This window comes from Triticum urartu, chromosome 2A (assembly GCF_056163025.1).
Source record: "Triticum urartu cultivar PI428250 chromosome 2A, HENAU_Tu73, whole genome shotgun sequence".
Lineage (NCBI taxonomy): Eukaryota > Viridiplantae > Streptophyta > Magnoliopsida > Poales > Poaceae > Triticum > Triticum urartu.
The window spans coordinates 21,332,499-21,352,506 of NC_141874.1; the positions used below are offsets into that span (position 1 = coordinate 21,332,499).

Sequence of the window (20,008 nt, forward strand, 5' to 3'; positions counted from 1 at the left end):
GTACCGAAGGTTGTTCGGAGTCCCGGATGTGATCATGGACATGACGAGGAGTCTCGAAATGGTCGAGACATAAAGATTGATATATTGGAAGCCTATATTTGGATATCGGAATCATTCCGGGTGAAATCGGGATTTTACCGGAGTACCGGGTGTTACCGGAACCCCCCCCCCCCCCCGGGGGGGGGGGGTTAATGGGCCTACATGGGCCCTAAGGGAGAAGAGGAGGGCCGGCCAGGGCAGGCCGCGCGCCCCCTCCCCCCCTAGTCCGAATAGGACAAGGAAGGGGGGCGCCCCCCTTTCCTCTTTCCCCCTTCCCCTTTCCTTCTCCAACAAGGCAAGAGGGGGGATTCCTACTCCCGGTGGGAGTAGGACTCCTCCAGGCGCACCCCAAGGGGCCGGCCGCACCTCCCCCCTCCCTCCTTTATATACGAGGGCAAGGGGGCACCCCAAGACACACAAGTTGATCTTCGTAATCGTTCCTTAGCCGTGTGCGGTGCCCCCTTCCACCATATTCCACCTCGGTCATATCGTAGCGGTGCTTAGGCGAAGACCTGCGACGGTAGAACATCAAGATCATCACCACGCCGTCGTGCTTACGGAACTCATCCCCGACACTTTGCTGGATCGGAGTCCGGGGATCGTCATCGAGCTGAACGTGTGCTAAAACTCGGAGGTGCCGTAGTTTCGGTGCTTGATCGGTCGGGCCATGAAGACGTACGACTACATCAACCGCGTTGTTATAACGCTTCCGCTTTTGGTCTACGAGGGTACGTGGACAACACTCTCCCCTCTCGTTGCTATGCATCACCATGATCTTGCATGTGCGTAGGAAATTTTTTGAAATTACTACGTTCCCCAACAATAGATTGGTAGGAAAATACCATCGCTTGTCCCCGACCGTCACTCACAAGGAAGAAAATCAATAAATAAATCATGCTCCGACTTCATCACATAACGGTTCACCATACATGCATGCTACGGAATCACAAACTTTAACACAAGTATTTCTACCAATCCACAATTACTTACTAGCATGACTCTAATATCACCATCTTTATATCTCAAAACAATCATAAGGAATCAAACTTCTCATAGTATTCAATGCACTTAATATGAAAGTTTTTATTATATCCCTCTTGGATGCCCATCGATTATATTAGGACTAAATTCATAACCAAAGAAAATTACCATGTTGTTTAGAGAGACTCTCAAAATAATATAAGTGAAGCATGAGAGTTCAAAAATTTCTATAAAATAAAGCCATCACCATGCTCTAAAAAGATATAAGTGAAGCACTAGAGCAAAATTGCCTAGCTCAAAAGATATAAGTAAAGAACATAGAGTATACTAATAAATCACGATTCATGTGTGTCCCTCTCAAAAGGTGTGTACAGCAAGGATGATTGTGGTAAACTAAAACGAAAAGACTCATATCATACAAGACGCTCTAAGCAAAACACATATCATGTGGTAAATAAAAATATAGCCTCAAGTAAATTTACAAATAGACGAAGACGAAAGAAGGGATGCCATCCAGGCATCTCCAAGCTTAGATGATTGGTTGTCCTTGAATATTACATTGGGGTGCCTTGGGCATCCCCAAGCTTAGGCTCTTGCCACTCCTTATTCCATACTTCATCAAATCTTTACCCAAAACTTGAAAACTTCACAACACAAAACTCAACAAAAAACTCATGAGATCCGTTAGTATAAGAAAATAAATCACCACTTTTGGTACTGTTGTGAACTCATTCTTTATTTATATTGGTGTAATATCTAATATATTCCAACTTATCCATGGTTCATACCCCCGATACTACCCATAGATGCATTAAAATAAGCAAACAACACGTAGAAAACAGAATCTCTCAAAAACAGAACAGTCTGTAGCAATCTGGAAACTTCGAATACTTCTGTAACTCCAAAAATTCTGAAAAATTAGGACAACAGAGGCAATTTTTATATCAATCATGTGCAAACAGAATAAGTATTTTATCACGCTTATGTGAGTAACGAAAATTATTATTGGGCGCAAAAGTTTCTGTTTTTTAGCAAGATCAAATCAACTATCACCGTAAGCTATTCCAAAGGTCTTACTTGGCACAAACACTAATTAAAACACCAATACACATTTACTATAGAGGTAATAATGTGTAAACTCATAAAATCAGAAGAAAAAAAATATTGGGTTGCCTCCCAACAAGCGCTTTTTTAAGCCTTTTAGCTACGCGTTGATTATTTTAATGATGCTCACATAAAAGACAAAGAATTGAAGCACAAAGAGAGCATCATATAGCATCGGGCAAACAAATTTAAGTCTAACATGCTTCCTATGCATAGGAATCTTATAAGCAAAGAAATTATCAAAACAAGAAAGATCTAGCATATGCAAAGGAGAGGAATAAAACATTGGCAATCTCAACATAACGAGAGGTAATTTAGTAACATGAAAATTTCTACAACCATTTTTTCCTCTCTCATAATAATTACATGTGGGATCATACTCAACTTCAACAATATAGCTATCACATAAAATTTTCTCTTCTGTGAAGTTGACACTCTTCCAAAATAGTGGGATTATCAAATAAAGTCATGACCTCTCCAAGCCCACTTTTCTCAAAAATTTCATAAGATTGATCGTCTCCAAAGTAGTGGGATCATTATGACCTAGAGTCGACACTTTTCCAAACGCACTTTCAATATTATCGCGAACATATTCATCATGAGGCTTAAATAAATTTTCAAGATCATAAGAAGCATTATCACCCCAATCATGATCATTGCTACAAGTACTGGACATAGCAAAATTAGCATCCCCAAGCTTAGGGCTTTGCATATTATTAGCATAATTGACATTAATGGGATTTATAATAAAATCATTCCAATCACGCTTTTCATTCAAGGAGTTATCGTGAATCACTTCAAAAATTTCTTCTTTTTGCACTTCATAACAATTTTCAGATTCACGAATTTCAAGCAAAACTTCATAAAGATAATCTAGTGCACTCAGCTCACTAACAATTGGTTCACCATAATTGGGTCTCTTAAAAAGATTAGCAAGTGGATGAGGATCCATAAACTTTTTGCTTACTGTTTTTCAATAAATACACAATTATGCCAAGCAAACAAGCAAACGAACCAAGTAAGATATAATGGCAAACGAAAAGAAGGAAAATAAAAAAGGCAATGATTTTTGAATTTTTTTGAAATCGTTTTAGAAGTGGGGGAGAGGAAAACGAGAGCCCGTGTCAGAGCGTGTGGACCGGTGGGTTGCGTGAGTGGGTCAGTCGCGCTGAGCCGCCGACGCAGGAGGCGGCGTACCTTGAGCATTACAGATTCCACGCGCTCGCGAAGGAGTGGGCAGATGGCGAGCGCCTGATGCAGGCCGAGCGCGAGGTGCGGGAGCGCCGTGCCTGCTGGGCATGGAAGGACAAGGAGGCACGCCGTAAGGAAGAGGAGGAGTGTCGTGCCCGCGGCGAAGCAGTCCAGCTGGCGGTGCAACCAGCGCAGCAGGTGCAGGATGCGGCCCAGGCCTGGGAGGCGACATTCCCCTGGGCTGGCCCGGCGCCGGAGTTGGTCGACCTCACTGGCCCCGGGTCGGACGACATGTTATGTTTGAACGTGTTTGTTGTGTTTTTTTAAGTCCAAGCCCCAAAAAATGTGTCGGACCAGCGTTGGGTGCATGCGCCAATCCAAATGAAAAAATGGACACTAACTTCCGCGCGGCCGACCCAAATGAACAAAAAGCAGACAAAGCGTGCGTCCGTTTGGGTCTGCCGGTTGAAGTTGCTCTTAGGGAGCAGTAGTAGTAATATGGAAGTTCGAGAAAATGAGGCTGCTGCTCTGTGTATACGTTGTTGTTGCTGCGTGTTGTCTCGGGTGAGAAAAGAGGGAGAAAGTGAGAGGGTGGGCTTCTGATTATACTTGAGTTGTCGTAGTAGTTTATAATTTATGGGTTTTTTTTTGAACTTGTAGTTTATGTTTCTAGATGTGTATGCTGCATCTGAAAATGTGTTTGGTTGTTTGTTTTGTATGTTAATAGAATATAAAATAATGTAAAATTTCGATTTAGTTCTTTATTTTATGTATTAGTTTTGCATTGTAGTAATAATTTGATCATTCAACTGAAAATGCAGAGGATATTACAATGATGTACATATGAATCTGATAGTTTCATAATATTAAAAAATATGGAATGTTAAAACATATGGGTAGAGATTTAAGAGTGCTACTGGCGTTCAGCAAATTTTAGGGAAAATCTTTGTAAGGAAGTCCCCTACAAAGAGAATTAGGGGAGAGATTTGGGAGAAATGTTGGAATTGCACCGATTCCTGCAGAGGGTACCTATGAGGAAGGCAGAGTGTGGGACAGTGAAGGAGGAGATCGGGATGGAGGGGGGGGGGGGGGGGGGGATAGGGAGAAGTTTACATGACAATATCACTTTCTACAGGATCCTCAGAAAAAAATTACTTTCTACAGTTCTAAACATCCCTTGCGTTGGTATGGTTCAATGGCAAATGTGTCGTGGGGCGGCTAAGTCGTCGTCTTTGGATTGATCACGTTCGTACACGTTGGGGTCAGGTGGGCACAGCAATCGTCGTCGACAAGGGCGCGAAAGAGGATAAACGTTGACATAGATGTCGTGGCGTGTTGTTTAAATAGATGACGTTGACCTTTGGGGTTTTGAACCATGTTTATTGAGGTAGAGATGTGTCTTTTCTTCCGTTGAAACGCACGGGCATATGTCCTACTAAAACTTACAGAAGAAAGTGATACAAAGTGGAAGTCAAGCATATTGGAAGGTTCCCCGTGCTTTCACCAAGTCCAGCGAATGAGAAAATAATAATATATGGCCACCCCATACCGCAAATGGTCGACTCTGTATTCATGTTACTTGTTCAGAAAACGGAAGTTGGCTGATACTTCAACAAGCAGACAGAACAAAATCCCTATAACCATCTAAAAATCCCATCTTCATCTCCATGTAAGATATACAGAAATAATGGGTGCTGCCATGAACGACTGGGGAAAGACAATTTGTAAAGGACCGAAAATTTAGGGTAACCTTCATGAGCTACTAAGGCCCTGTACAGCAGGGGGTGCTTAGCCAGGTGCTAGAGAAAAAAACCCGGTTTTTTTTCCTCATCTTGGATTGTACCGATGCTTAGGAAGGGAGCCAGAAGCAAATGTTTGCTTCCGATGCTAGCCGATGCTTAGAAATAACTGCTCCCTTCAAAGCCTCCATCAACAGGAAAAAGAAGAGAAAAAAGAGTCCAACGCCTCCATCTAAGCAACTGAAGCATCTCTCCTTAGCACCACTCCATTGCAAGACCACGTCCGATGCTGATCTTTTTCCTCAAGCACCTGTGCATAAGCACCCACCATTGTATAACTCTAACGCAGCAACAAAGAGAGCCCAACAGATAACAACTTCATGTACAACTCTGATATTCTGATATTCTGTCCATGTACAACTTCATGTACAACTCGGTCCATTTACAAGACTACAACTCTGATATTCTGCTAGCACATCAGCTCACATCGGTACAACTTCATGTAAGATATATCACCTAATGATTTTGTTTGCCGATCTTGACACTAAACATGTTTTGATAAACCAAGATCTTTTATTGCTGGCAATAATTTATAGACACCGACGGATACATACTAAGCTTATGGACCTGTACTAAGCGCGCACATGCTTCAGGAAGGAATTGGATGGATGGCCTTTCAAGACTCGAATCGTTTGTTCATGCCTCCAATGCCCAATAAGTACCCTGCAGAGTGGTAAAAGATAAACCTTGTTAATTACTGCGCAAGAAATTTATTTATTGTATACTCGCAAGTAATCTGAAAGGAAATATTTTTATACCTTTGACCTTTCCATAGCAGTGTAAAGACAATGAATGTCAAGTTCAATCACATCACCCACTTGATTAATGTATTTCGAGTAGGTTTTATAAATAACTCCACGAGCTAATGCAAATTCTCCTGTTCCACCCAGAATAGCCCATTCACCTTCTGCGACAACGGTTCCCATGACTTGAAGCGTGGACCCTTTAAACCTGCATGACATACAAATTAGCATGCTTGAATGTAGAATTCAAATGCTTGTGTGCATCAGCCGATATAGAGGCGGGGTTTTCCCTCCATTTCAAAGAAATAAAATGTAAAATGCATGGTAACCATGATACGCGAGGTCGCATAAAAAACATGAGCTTGGAGCAACACATGCATTTACCTGCCATCATCGAACACCATGTTGAAAGAAACATAGTAGTCTTCGGTGTCCATTCCGGCCTGGATATGGATGCCCTTTGCGTGAGCCACAACCTTGGTGTCACGGCCAGGTGAGTCCGTGATGACCCAATCATTAACAATCAAGGATCCAAAGTCATTTTTCAACTCACTACTCAATACGTCTTGTTGGTTCCTATATTTCCCTTGAAAACTATGGTGCAGGTAGAGGCGAGCGTAGAACTCGTGCTCCGTGCGGTGTGTGCAGACAGGAGTGATCTTGAAAGGTGGGTCGTCGTCGACGCGAGGGTACTGGCGGCTGCACTGCTCGGCGCAGGCGCACTCCACGGAGCAGGTGCGGTCTGGCTGGGGATTGGAGTCGGCCGTGGTGGCGAGCAGGATGGCCAGCATCATGCTCAGTGCCACCATCTTCGCGGCTTGAGCACCGGAAGCCATTGCTGAGGTTCCTCTGTGCTATGCTAGATAGTCATGTTTATGTGTCTCCTCCGAGCACATGTGATATATTTATAGATCTGCGAATTAACCCCGTCTCCCTCGCTTTGAGAAAAAAAACAATTGCAAAAGTACCACATAGACGCATGACACGTGTGCAGCATGAGCAGATGATGCTTGTGTCTTCCTCGAGTGCCCCATCAGTGAACAAGCCACGAATGGAATTGTGAGTGTGTTTGGGTGACCACAAGAAGACGGGGAGAAGACAGCATGGAAGGATCGAGGTGCTTCTCGTGCTTGCTTGTGCTGACGTGCATGCATGTTCCCGCGAGGGAGAGGTTGTTGGTTGTCCAGTCGTGGACGGTGGTCATGCATCATGCTTTCTACCTAAATTATTGCTTATTGGTGGTCCAGTCTTCGTGTATCACGCTTGGTAAATCCAAACGAGTGTGCATGCATGGATGTGATGTGACAACAATGTGCGTGAATCACGGTTCAAAAAGTAAATAATATGAGGCTTCGAAAATTCCCTGATTATATAGTGTTTGTAGTACTGATGCTTGTTCCGAGTACCCTAAGCCGAACGTAACACTCGACATACTGTACGCTAAATTGGGCTTCACCGTGTGTTTTTTTTTATACTCGACTTAATTTGTTTTTCCTGTAGTGTTGGTAGCTGAAGCATTGATATTTTCTTTTCAGGAGTACACTAATAATTATTTCTGGTCCTGGAATGTATTGTGTGTGGATAAAAACCTAATGAACATTCCTCTATGCACTCCATGTAGTCATAGAAATCATTGTTGTAGCACATTTGAATGCATAAAACCATTTGACAATCTAATAATTTCTGAAAAAAAAAAGAGTACAGCTAGCTCTCTCTCCACCCTTTGACAGCAGGGTAAAAGGGACAAGCCTTCAAATATCCACCAATGGCAATGAGAAGATAATCAAAGGCCTGTTTTTCAACCAGCTACGGTGGGCAAACGTCATACTGAAGTACTGAACATGTTTCATTTTCTTTTTCGAACACATAAGCCAATACAAAGACAACCGCTATAGAAAGTAGCACCTGCCACACACACGACAGAATAGGAAATTACAAAGAGAGAACCAGGAATGAGCTACGACAAGCATCTAATATTGTATATATAGCATCTAATGTTGTATGAGGATGGCATTTCGGACCTCGAGCTCATCTAGTCGTGCTGTGAATATATTGAGTTGAAAAAATAATAGCCAAAAATCAAAACAATCTGAAAATTTTGTCACTAAAGATGCTCAAGTGTTCACTGCAAGTGAAATTTCGTGACGGTGCCACATTGGGAGAGCTCTATACAAAACAGTTGAGCTGGAAAAAGCTTCGAAAATAGATACTTTGGAGCAATGTTAATTTGCTGTCCAGAGCACCCAGATGTCATCTTGGAACAATATTTTACCTGCATCTAGAAAACAGGAGCATCTTTGATGTCCAAACATTTCAGATTGTTTCGATTGTTTTTAATATTATTTTTTAATAAATTATTCATCTGCTAGTAGATGTGCTCGGGCTCTAATAGCAATTTTCGAATGTTGCATACACTACTATCAAGTGAAAGTATTGCAGCACTAGGGCACAGAGTTGCGTGAGTCACTTGTCTAATCTTGCAAAGCCCCACTGAGTCCACCATCTCTTTCTAGAAGATACAAAAAAACAGTAGCTCCTGTTAGAATATACGCAAACAGGTCACAATGGAAAGTAGATAGAGCGACAATATTGGTTAAATAGGTCCAACGATCAATGCCTATATCTTTGTAGCATGACTACGGAGCAGCTTTCAGGAACCACGGGATCAGATTTGCCAAAGGTGGACAACGTCGGTTATCCTGGGTTAATGTGTGCACCCCTCTCAAATAAGGGGGCCTTGGGCTCCACGATCTGAAGGCATTGGATAATGCATTGCGAGGATACGGGCTACCAAAGTGAGGCAACACTTATCATGGTCGGCAGCGGGACTCTCGGTCTCCGATGAGGCGACAACCATCTTCAGAGCCTCTTCCTCTATTGTTTCGCGCCTGACCCCTTCAAGCTGGTGAAGCCCTCTGCTATTGCTCGTCGCACGGTTAAGGATGGCCTACAACAAGGCTCTTGGATCCGTGATCTGAGGAGGCAACTTTTTTTGGCGGCGGTGTGTTTTGTTAATCAGTTTTGCTAAACCATATCTAGATGTGCCCTAAGTATTACATATTTAAAGCATACGTCATTGATTTTAAGTGGAGATTCGTGCATGCATTTTCTTTTGTCATTTGTCTTTTTCTTTCTAGTTTATTTTTAGAGAAAAGACATCAACCGAGCCCGAGATGGGGCTCGAGCCTAGCCCGATTTTCAATAAACAAAGCCATCAACTGGTCAGGATTACAGATCACAAGAACCAAGAAAAGAAAATACAACACGGTAACATACAAAGACGCTGGTAAGCAGCTAACTAGCCTCAAAGCTACAAGCTACAAGATAAAGCAGATAGGCACACAGCTGAAGACATCGAGGCCCTCCTCCGAGAATGAAGCACCAGGGAGATAGGACCATGCTGGCACAAAGGAGAAGGGGATGACCGCAACATCGAGTGTGGTCACCAAACAGCTATGGACCCCGGCACGGCATAGACATCCAATTCCATCTCCAAATAAGGCCACAACCTCCTCGCCTGGCTCGAAAGGCGCCGCACCGTCGGAAGATAGAATGTTCCACCTAGAACAAGAATGGTTGCCACCAGAGGATGGCCACATAGAGAGGATCCACGCACTCCCGACAAGCCGCCAAAGCTTCCTTCAAGCAGAATTGCCCGTGGCCCAGCCGCAGAGGAGGGATAGCATCAAGCTTGGACGAAGAGGATACACCACTGACACCGTCGAATGCACCCCAACAACGCACACCAACCAAACAACTCCCAAAGGCGGCGCCTTCAAGAAGGAGAACGACACCGAGAGCACCACCGCCCACCGAGGTTAGGGCTTTCACCCAAGAGGCTAGAGGATGGTGGGTGAAGGGAGTCAGACCTGACAAACGCCTCCAAGGAGGAAGGACGGTGCCCTCTGGCGCCGCCGCTGTCGCAGCCAGCCATGGCCGGCCATGGATTTCTCCTGGTCTGGCTCCACAGCACCATCCCACCCACAGCACGGAGACCGAAGATCGAAGAAGAACAACGCGTCGGAGAAGGAAGGGGCCGGACAAACGCCTCCAAGGAGGGACCGCACCGAGTCGGAGAAGGAAGGGGCCGCTAGATCTAGTGCCGCCGGCCGCCAAGACCGCACCAGGTCCACGTCCACCGGAACCCCGCCGTCCTCACGGACAGGGACACCATCACCACGCCCGCGCCACCGCTCGCCACAGAGCCGGTGGTGCCACTCCGGCCGAGGCAGTCGCCCCAGATCCCGCGGCCCCCTGCGAAAAACAGAGCAGCAGATGCCCCGCCGCCACCTTCCTCGGCGGCGCCCCGGGCTTGCCCTGCGGCGGCCTCAGGCGGTGGCGAGGGGGAGGGAAACAGGAAGGGGGGCTCTGCGCGATCTAGGGTTTCGCCCCGAGACGCCCGGGAGGGGCGGCCACTTTTTCTTTCTAGTTTGATTGAGTCACTTAGATATGCAATAATTAGGGCACTTCTAGATGTGTGATTGTTAATTAAATCGGCATTAAGAGTATATGCAGTATGAATAGAGATTTATTTTTGCACTGTACACATATGGTTGTTCTTTATTTGTGCAAATACGGTAGTTAAACAAACGGAGGACACACACCGCGACTGTTACAAATATAGAGTATACGGACGACCTGCACCAGAATCATCTACTTGATCTTGACACTGGTTATAGTAACCATTTCTCCCCAGGCCTTGGGCACGAACAACACCTCAACCGTCTCGTCGCCGTCCGCTCCGATTTTCCACAGCACGTCGCGTATGTCCCTGATTACCCCCTTGTCGTTTGGCGTCGCAAGGAAGGTATGCAGGTGGTGCTCGGACTTGTCACTCAACTCTTTTCCCCCGGGCATATTCAAGTACACCTCAATCACGGGCGTGTCCATGCCGCGGGGCTCCACGTCGAAGAAGACGTGAAGCGTCTCCCGCCCTTGAGGTGTCTTCGAGGCCTTAGGCCTCGTCAGCTTCAGCCTCAGGGTCTTGTACAAGGTGGTCGGGAGGGGTCTTGTCCAGGGTCCTGGGCAGTCTCCGCAGCCATTCTTCAGCACACACTCGACGAAGCAGGTCTGGACGTCATCCGCGCCGTCGCCGGCATTCAGGATGCACTTAACGGCGCAGGCGCAGTTCTGGGAGCAGATGCAGGGATTCGAGGCACCGGGAACGTCGGATGTCTCCACAATGCAGCCTCCCGCCTCTTGCTGGGCCCCCGCAATGAACACAGTAGCCAGCATCATGCCGGCGATGGCAATTATCTTCTTCATCGGAGCACCGGAAGCCATAATAGATGCTATGCCCTCTTACCTGCAAAGCTTGGTATTTATAGGGAGCAGATAATGTATATATGCCGGCCCGTTGTTTCTCTCTTCTTCACAAGAAGAAGATAGGGAAGAAAAGAAAAAGAAATTGAAAAACAAAAAAGAGCACCGATCTTTCGCGACGATACTAACTTGCTGGGCAAAACGCGACAGGTACATTATCCCATGTGTGGCCACATGCGTGCAATGTTGGATTGTATCTACTACACGGCTTTTTTCTTTTTCTATTTTTGATTCACTATGCTCCTTTGTTAGCAAGCTAGAAAATGAAAGGATGGGCTCTTCAATCGTGATACACGATGGCTGGACCACCGATCACGTAAAGACGAGCAAAATGGCACAGAACCATATTCTAAATGATACAATACGTGGTTGGTTGTATTTTCTTGCCACCGTTTCTGACGCATGTACATGTGGGGCATGAAAGGCTAGGCTTGTTCATACCAGACATACATTTCTTATCCCTAGCTAGAAGATGTAATGGGGAAATGAAAAGCCACAAAGGTTTGTCATTAACGTGAAAGGTTATCTTTCTTCTTATTAGGGCAGTCCCAATGCCAATATTTCAGACCGCATCTAACATCGCCACATAGGAATTTTCTGATGTGGCAGCTTGTTATGAAGAAAGTAAGTGATATGCTGGCGTTTTATGATGCAATCAGCCCCCTGCATGAAAAGCCAGATAAGAAGGTTGATTGAGTTGCCACTGAAAGGTAAGAAGTTCATATAGAATAATATGCAATCAGCCCCCTGCATGAAAAACTAGATTGGTTTTTCACACGGTATTGGACAATCACCTATCTTAACACTACTATGCTATGGCTTTCTACCTAGCCCGAATTACATCTGATCATGTTCCTTGTGTTCTCAAGATAGAAACTGCAATCCAAAGTCTCATGTTTTCATATTTGGCATTTCTTTTACGGATATGGAAGGCTTTAAGCAAGTGATCTCTGCTGCATGGAACAGTCATATTTCTGAGAATAACATTTCTAGAAGAATCAATGCCAATTCAATTATTGATGTCTAAGCTCAAGACTTGGGCCAAGAATGATCTTCAGGACATTAATAGCTTGATTCTTCTTCTCGGAGGCATTGAACAATATAGACCACTAGTGTCTCATGACACTTGACTAAGGGATGCAGCTAAAAGTTGCAAGATAGCTTTGCTGCCTTCTACTTATGCATAGATTAAATACTAGAGCAATGCACCTGCGAAAGACTTTCTATTTCCCCTTATATGACTCTCACATGTGCAAACATCATGTTGTTGAGGATAGGGAGCATCCCTTCTTTGGTTGTCTGTGAGGATCTACTAGCCATCTGTCCAATTCTCTCATGATTTTCACACGACTCTGAGAAGGTTGAAGGGGGTCCTGGATGACCCCTTTTTCATGGAACTCATCGTCCTACTCTCTGGAGCATTTGGATCTACCAGAATGATTACAACTTTAATCATAAAGCTCCTAAACTTATGGTACATAGAGTGAACAGGGCTTCATATGCTGGCATTAGAGATTGGGCAGCTTCATTCATGTAACTAGCCAACAGTGGTTTGTTGTAACATTATGTATTCTTTTATTCTTCTATTCTTTTATAACATAGTATATAGTTCACTTACTATCTTCCGTCAAAGGAAGAGTTATGCAGAAAGATAGGATTACAGTATCATATTTCTAGTACGCTTTTTTCATGGTAACTGGTGCAAATTAGTCGGACCAACTATTAAATAGTCGCCTGATTTTTGTGACATTCGGTCAACTTTGCTTGGACCACCGGATTGATATCCAACTGTTGTTGTTCTTTTTTTTCTCCTCTAACCAACTTCTTCTTCCCTCCCCCTCCGCTCAGGTATAGTCGTCGGCGCTACCGTCCACCGCCTCACGCCCTGGCCATCCTTGTAAACCACAACCATCCCACCCCATTCCCCCAATACTATCGCCCAAACTACCGACCCATGCCACCAATAGCCAGCGCCACTGCACCTCACCGGCCTGTCCTGCCCGAGCCACATCCTCCACCAGTACACCACCACCTTCTGTCAGCCCTCTGATCCGCACGTCATGTTCATCACCGACGAGCACCCATGTACCCCCTCCACCTGAACCCGTGAACCCTCTGTCACTATTATGATAACGATGTTGTCGCCAGCTGTGTCGTCCCAGCCTCTAGCATAGTCCTAGTGAGCTCATAGCCGATGAAAAAATGGCCAGCCATAGTATCCCTGTCTCGGGCGGATAAGGGTGGATTCGACTAAAATGATGAAACTTTTAGGCAATCGAACTCACAAATTAATAGCTCACCCAATCCCATGTTACCCTTGCCCCCACTCTTGATCTCGCATGGACAGAACTACTGCTACCCTCGCCTCTTCACACAGGCCACCGACGTCATTTCTTGATTACCCATCCCGGCTTTGTTGTTTTCTCGTCCCCATCTCAGTGCTGCCATATCCATCTCGTTTCTCAAGATTTGGTCATGTCGATATGAATCAACAAGTTTCTTACGTTGCAAATGTATTGATACAAAATTGATCAAGATAGGCCCAAGACTGACTTGAAGATTTTGTGGTCCAAGTTCACGAGGGCAAAACCAAAAAAAGATTTGGAGGGCTAAGATAATTCATGGTGGTAGACTAGTTGTTTTAGTCTGTTCGATGTCCATGCTTTTGAGGTTCCACAAATGTTATCTGATTTGATAGAGTTAATTGCAAAAAATCACTACATTGAAGGCTAGGTTTGCAGAAAACCACCATCTTTCATTTTCATTGCAAAAAACACCATGTCTTTGATAATCATGTTGCAGAAAGCACTAATCGACTGGTTAAGGCCATTAGATGACTTTTCTGACATGTGGGTCCCACAACTTGATGACATGGCATGACGGCTCGGCCTAACGGTGTTAGAGGTCGCTTTGGTCAATGTGACCCGGTGGTGGCAGTGGCCATTATGAAAATCACACACGCAGCACGCAAGCAAGATTGGCTGCAACAAGAGCGTTCAGTGCCTGCGATTTTATTGCTTTTGATCTGGATCAGGGACTACATGGGTACACAAGTATACATAGAAGCTGGAGCCAAAGCCCAAACCTGCCGACAATTAACATGCCCGTGGTCAATTCCAACGGGTGACTAGCTGATCGTTCATGCTCGTACCATCGCGGTGGGTAACATGCTGCTTAGGCTCGTATACAATGTAGACAGCGCGGACAAATAACGTCTGCCGCTCGTACCAATAAGGCCCTTTCTTCCCAGCGGAAACATAAGGAGCGATCGACACCATGACCGTCCTGTTGCCGTCGGCTCCAATGGCTTCCAGGTTGCCGCCGATGGGGAACTTGCGCGCCGCCTTGTCTTGCCCGGCGACGATGTCCTCTCTGTGCACCACGTAATGGCCCGCGTACCTTGGCTCAACCGGTGCGTTTTCGAATAGCGTTTTCTCTTCGCCCTCGCGCAAGTTCAGCCACACGTGGAGGAAGGATATCTTGTGGACGTCTGGTCCGAAGCCCATCTCCACGACCAGCACCTCCTCCGTCTCCTCCTTCTCCTTTCGGCTCCTCGACACCTTGGGCCTCGTCACCAGTACCCTCACGTGCTTGCTCAGGACTACATCCAGCTTCGGGTGCTGGGGAGCGATGGTGGCGGCCGCCTCGCCTCCGCCGTCAGGGCAGTACACCCAGCCGCCGTCCCTGAGCACGCAGTCCACGAAGCAGCTATGGGCCTGCGCGTCAGTGAGCCCGGCCTGGTCTCCTCCCTTGCGGGCGCACTTGTCGTAGCAGAGGCAGGAGCTGGGCACCGGGGTCTCGATCTCGCCGACCCGCCGGATGCACCCGCCGTCGCCTTTGCCATGAACAGCCATAGCCAGCAAGAGGACGGTGGCCGTCAGCAGCACGGAAGCCTTCATCGTGGTTGAATCGGGAGCCTTTTTGGTAGCTGGCTGGGACTGTGAGACCTAGCAATTCAATGGGCCTTTAGGCTGTGAGCTCCTGTATATACACAAAGTATGTGATGAGTTGTCCCGGTTGTGAGGCAAAGGGTGTGTGGTGATGGCAAGCCGCTGGGATAGCACTAGAATGGACCCCTACCCCTCGTTGGCGCGCCTTGTCTTTCCTCTCCTCTTCCACTCAACATAATTCAAATACTCATCAATATGAAGGGCTGACCATATGTGGCCTGGCGAATTATTCCATTTTAAATTTGCTGCCACGTGAGGATTTCATTTTGCCAATTACATACTTGCTCCATCCCAAATTATACTAAGCCTCAAATCAAGAACACCTTCTTTTCAGGAAAAAAAATCAAGATCACCTCCTTTCGGAAATAAAAATTCAAGAACACCTCCTTTTCGGAAGAAGAAATCAAGAACTACCAAAAGAAAAAGTTCCTCGTGATAGTCCAGTTTCAGAATTGCAATCATTGAAATACTCTTTCTGAGACAATATTGAGGGAGCTGATATTATTGGTCATATTCATTCATGAGTACTTTGCAGCAAGCAAGGTACTCCCTCTGATACATAATAAGTGTCATAGTTTTAAACTAAAGTTAAACTAAGCTTAGTTCTAAACTACGACACTTATTGTCGATCGAAGGTAGTACTTTTTTTAAAGGGAAAATATTAATATCGCGCAGATATCAAATACACCCAGCCTCTTCACGGGAGTACGAGAAATGACGCTGCAAAATCAGTTTCTTTTAGGGAAGAAAAGAAGTGAGCTGCAGATGGACCTCAATGGATCAGTTCCGCTTACTAGGAGTCATGAGAGACCACGTTTTGCTGAGCTGAGAAGATAGTTCAGCCTAACTGACAGTTCATGTCCATCTTTCAAAAGCATGGGCAATAACACTAGGGGGAGGGGTGCGGCTATGTGTCGCCTTTTTTTTCTAGGCAAAGCTATGTGCCACTTACTGTGAGCTGGATTTACAGCTCTCCTACAACACGGTACAGTGTTCCAAAAATGGTTACAAAGTGTTAAACTTGTTTATATATTTACAAAATGTTTTCTACCATACAAAATATTAGTTACGTTTTTTATAAATATTTATACAACGTAAAAAATGTTCACCTACTTAAAAACATCTTTATACAAGGTTCGTGAATTTCTATACAACGTAAAATAATGATAGCATAGTTTTGAAAAATGTTCATTGCAATTAAAAGTATACAACGTGTACTTAGAAAATGTTACCTAGTACTTGGAAAATATTAAAGTGTAAATGTACATCTGTATTTGAAAAACTGTTCACATGTGCGCTAAGAATGTACACTATCTACTGAGAAAAGTAGACATGCGTAAAAAACACAATAGAAATAGACAAAGAAACAAAAAGAAAAGCAACGAAAACTAAGAAAGATAGTACTAAGAAATCCAATGTATAACAAAGAAAAAAAAGAAAGACTGAAGAAAACTAATGCAAAACAAAGGTATAATAAATAAAAAAGGAAAACCTATGGAGAGACCAAAGAAAAACCAAAAGGAAATGGAAAAAACAAAGGTATATGAGCCTTGCGGGGCCTCCCCAAGGAGTACTCTTTGATTAGTTGTTCTCCTGTCGCTACTCTTTTTTTGAGGCTAAGCTATTTGCTGCATACTGCGATCTGGATTTGCAGATAGCTTACAACGGTGTACTAACTGGAAGGCCCAACTAACGCAGCTTACTTTGTCTTAAAAAAGGAGTAACGCAACTTACTTGTTCGCTTGTTCTGATTTTTTTCCCATTATACATTTATTTAAATTTTGAAAGGTCCTAGCATATAAATATTTGTATTTAAATTGTTTATACAGTGTTTACAAAGTGTTAGAAAATGTTACCTTCTGCTTGAAAAATATTACTATGTATTTGAATAAGTGTTCAAAACATGTATTTTTTTAAATGTACATCATGTATTTGAAAAAATGTCCAATGTGTATAAAAAATGTTCACATGTGCGCTAAGAATGTACACTATGTACTGAGAAAAGTAGATATGTGTTAAAAAAAGAAAACCAATAGAAATAGATGAAGAAACAAAAAGAAAAACACAGAAACCGAAGAAAGATACAAAGAAACCCAATCAATAACAAAGAAAAAAATAAAAACCAAAGAAAACCAGTGAAAACAAAGAAAACCAAAGTATAACGGAGGAAAAAAGAAATATCAAAGAAAACTGATGAAAACCCAAAAACCAAAAGGAAACTATACAGGAAAAGAAAACGGAAGAAAAATGGACCAGAGCAAACCTACGGCGATGTTACCTGGTTGACCCGATTAACTTCCCGTATGTGATTCCTAATAGAAATGGTACGGGCGAAGCATAGCTCTCACGTACCGGAAGCTCCAATTGGACTCTATGCATCAAAATTTTAACCGCACACATCGCCAACTAGGATGGCCCAACTACAGTTGTGTGTAGTGATTGTGGTTTTTCTCTGATAAGCCACTATAGCGACCTAACCAATGTAGCGGCACGTGGCACTGTGCTAACCGGTTATATAAAGATTTTTATTCATTCTATATTTCCATTTTTCTGAAAGCAGAAACATTTTTGTAAAACCCCCAACAATTTTTGGAAATATGAAGAATTTTTTACTTTTTAAAATATTTTATGGAAAATGCGAACATTTTTTAAAATGCCAACATTTCTTGAAAATACATATATATTACAATTTCTGGACATTTTTCAAAAATGCAAACATTTAAATGCTAAAATTTCCGAAATTGTGAACAAAACTAAAATAGAAAAACACCAATAAATATGAAAAGAAAATAGTCAATGATCTTGTAGAAGATTTCCTAAAGTGGACTGGGACCTTCCAGAAGGTTAGCGAAACAGGAACCAGCGACCAGTCTTCTTGGCGTTAAATGGGTTGCCCCAATTTGGTCTGCCGAGCGGAGTGATCGGTCACTATGTGTGTGAATATGCTACTATTTGACATTGAATGTGTCCCGTAGGTTTTGACGCTATTTCCGCAAATTTGACGCAAAATATGTCAAATAATTTTTGACGCTATTTCGAACCAATTTTTAAGACCTGAATTTTTTTCAATTCTATTTTATTACAAGTTACATTTTTTGGAATTGTAAACATTGTTGAAAAACACAAACATTTCTAGAAATTTAAAACATTAATTGAAACACAATTTGTTTCTAAACTATGAGAAAACAGAAACATTTTTTCGAAGTTGTGAACAATTTTCAGCGTAGGCCTCCAGAAGCTCCAGTGCATAGTGGATGGTTAAAGCGTGCAGAGAATGTCATGAGATGTCGGGGTAGACCGAAATTGACATGGGAGGAGTCCGTTAAGAGGGACCTAAACCAAAGAACTAGCTATGAACAAGGGTGCGTGGAAGCTTTCTATCCATGTACCAGAGCCATTAGTCGGATGCGAGATCTTATGGATTTCACATCTAGCCAACCCCAGCGTGTTTGGGACTAAAGGCTTTGTTGTTCTCACGTTGGGGTAGGCTAGAGGTGAAACCAATGTTATTTTTAAAAATGTGAACCATTTTTTTGTTGTTCTCACGTTGGTTTGTGCAATTAAAAAATTGTGAACCATTGTTCTCACGTTGGGGTAGGCTAGAGGTGAAACCAATGTTATTTTAGAAAAATTGTGAACCATTTTTTTGTTGTTCTCACGTTGGTTTGTGCAATTAAAACATTGTGAACCATTGTTCTCACGTTGGGGTAGGATAGAGGTGAAACCAATGTTATTTTAAAAAAATTGTGAACCATCTTTTTGTTGTTCTCACGTTGGTTTGTGCAATTAAAAATGTTTCACAATTTTCTTAATTGTTTGTGCAATTTAAAAAAGATCATGTCTTTGAAAATTACTTATGTAATTTTAAGAACTGCTTACATTTCAAAAAAAAGTTCATGTCACAAAAATTCATTAATTCTAATCAGATATGTGACAACATTCATGATATTCCTGAATTTTCATAATTTACATTTAGCTCTTATTATTCCTTTCAAACAAATCTTGTAATTGAAAGTCAGATTTTTTTTGGTAACATATTTTGTCAAATGATTTAATAACATGTGTCTTATTGTGTCATCCAATGATTATCATTTTTGTAACCAGAGTTGTGTTCTGAGCAAAAGCATTTTTATTAAGTTTAATCTAATTTTATATTACAAAATAAGCATTATCTGAATGCATATAGATAAATAAATAAAGCTTTATTGACATGATTTTTAGATTTGAATTATTACATATTATTTTAAGTTATTAATCAATTTTTTATTTGTTTATTTTCTGATATCCTCACTGCATGGTCCATGCATGATGAAAATTAAAAACAACTATATAACGTTGAAATGAATTTATTGTTTTGTTGACCTTAATATAAATTATAAAAAACTGTCAAAATAGAAATATCACTGTGCTTCTCATCTATCATTTATAATAAACTCTTTTATCTCTTCGTAAGCCAACTAGGCATTCACGTAGTTATTTTTTATTGATACACTATTCAATATATTATATAGATAATTTTTTTTTGTTTTTCGACATACATTCGTCAATAGAAAATTATCTTTTAGTACAACTAGTAGCATTAACTACTAAAAATATTGTTTATGTTAAGTTACAAATAGTTTTATATTTCTAAATTGAAAGTATATATTTAAATTTGTGGAAAGCAACAATTTGACGTTATTCATAATACGTTTGTGCATGCAAAATCTTCCAAGGTGTCGTTAGATATCTATTGAACTTGGTATGCTGACTTTGGAGTGTATATGAGCTAACAAATATCCTGGCAATGATAACTTGAATTTTTGACTCTGGAGGTTAGAAGGAGATAGATATTGCAAGAGTATATGAATTGTCAATTAGTAGTTTGTGCTCAAATGCT

The 20,008-nt window shown here is 42.7% G+C and overlaps 2 protein-coding genes across 2 annotated transcripts; both read right to left on the reverse strand.

Moving 5' to 3' along the window:
- Positions 1–5,431: 5,431 nt before the first annotated feature.
- Positions 5,432–6,730, reverse strand: LOC125540697 (dirigent protein 22-like). Its single transcript, XM_048704284.2, has 3 exons — positions 6,242–6,730; positions 5,873–6,065; positions 5,432–5,777 (listed from the first exon to the last, which is right to left on the reverse strand). The coding sequence occupies exons 1-3, from the start codon at positions 6,691–6,693 to the stop codon at positions 5,751–5,753; spliced, it is 672 nt and encodes a 223-aa protein (XP_048560241.1). The 5' UTR covers positions 6,694–6,730; the 3' UTR covers positions 5,432–5,750.
- Positions 6,731–10,358: 3,628 nt separating this feature from the next.
- On the reverse strand, positions 10,359–11,131 carry LOC125540696 (uncharacterized). Its single transcript, XM_048704283.2, has one exon. The coding sequence runs from the start codon at positions 11,120–11,122 to the stop codon at positions 10,511–10,513; it is 612 nt and encodes a 203-aa protein (XP_048560240.1). The 5' UTR covers positions 11,123–11,131; the 3' UTR covers positions 10,359–10,510.
- Between the last annotated feature and the right edge of the window lie 8,877 nt (positions 11,132–20,008).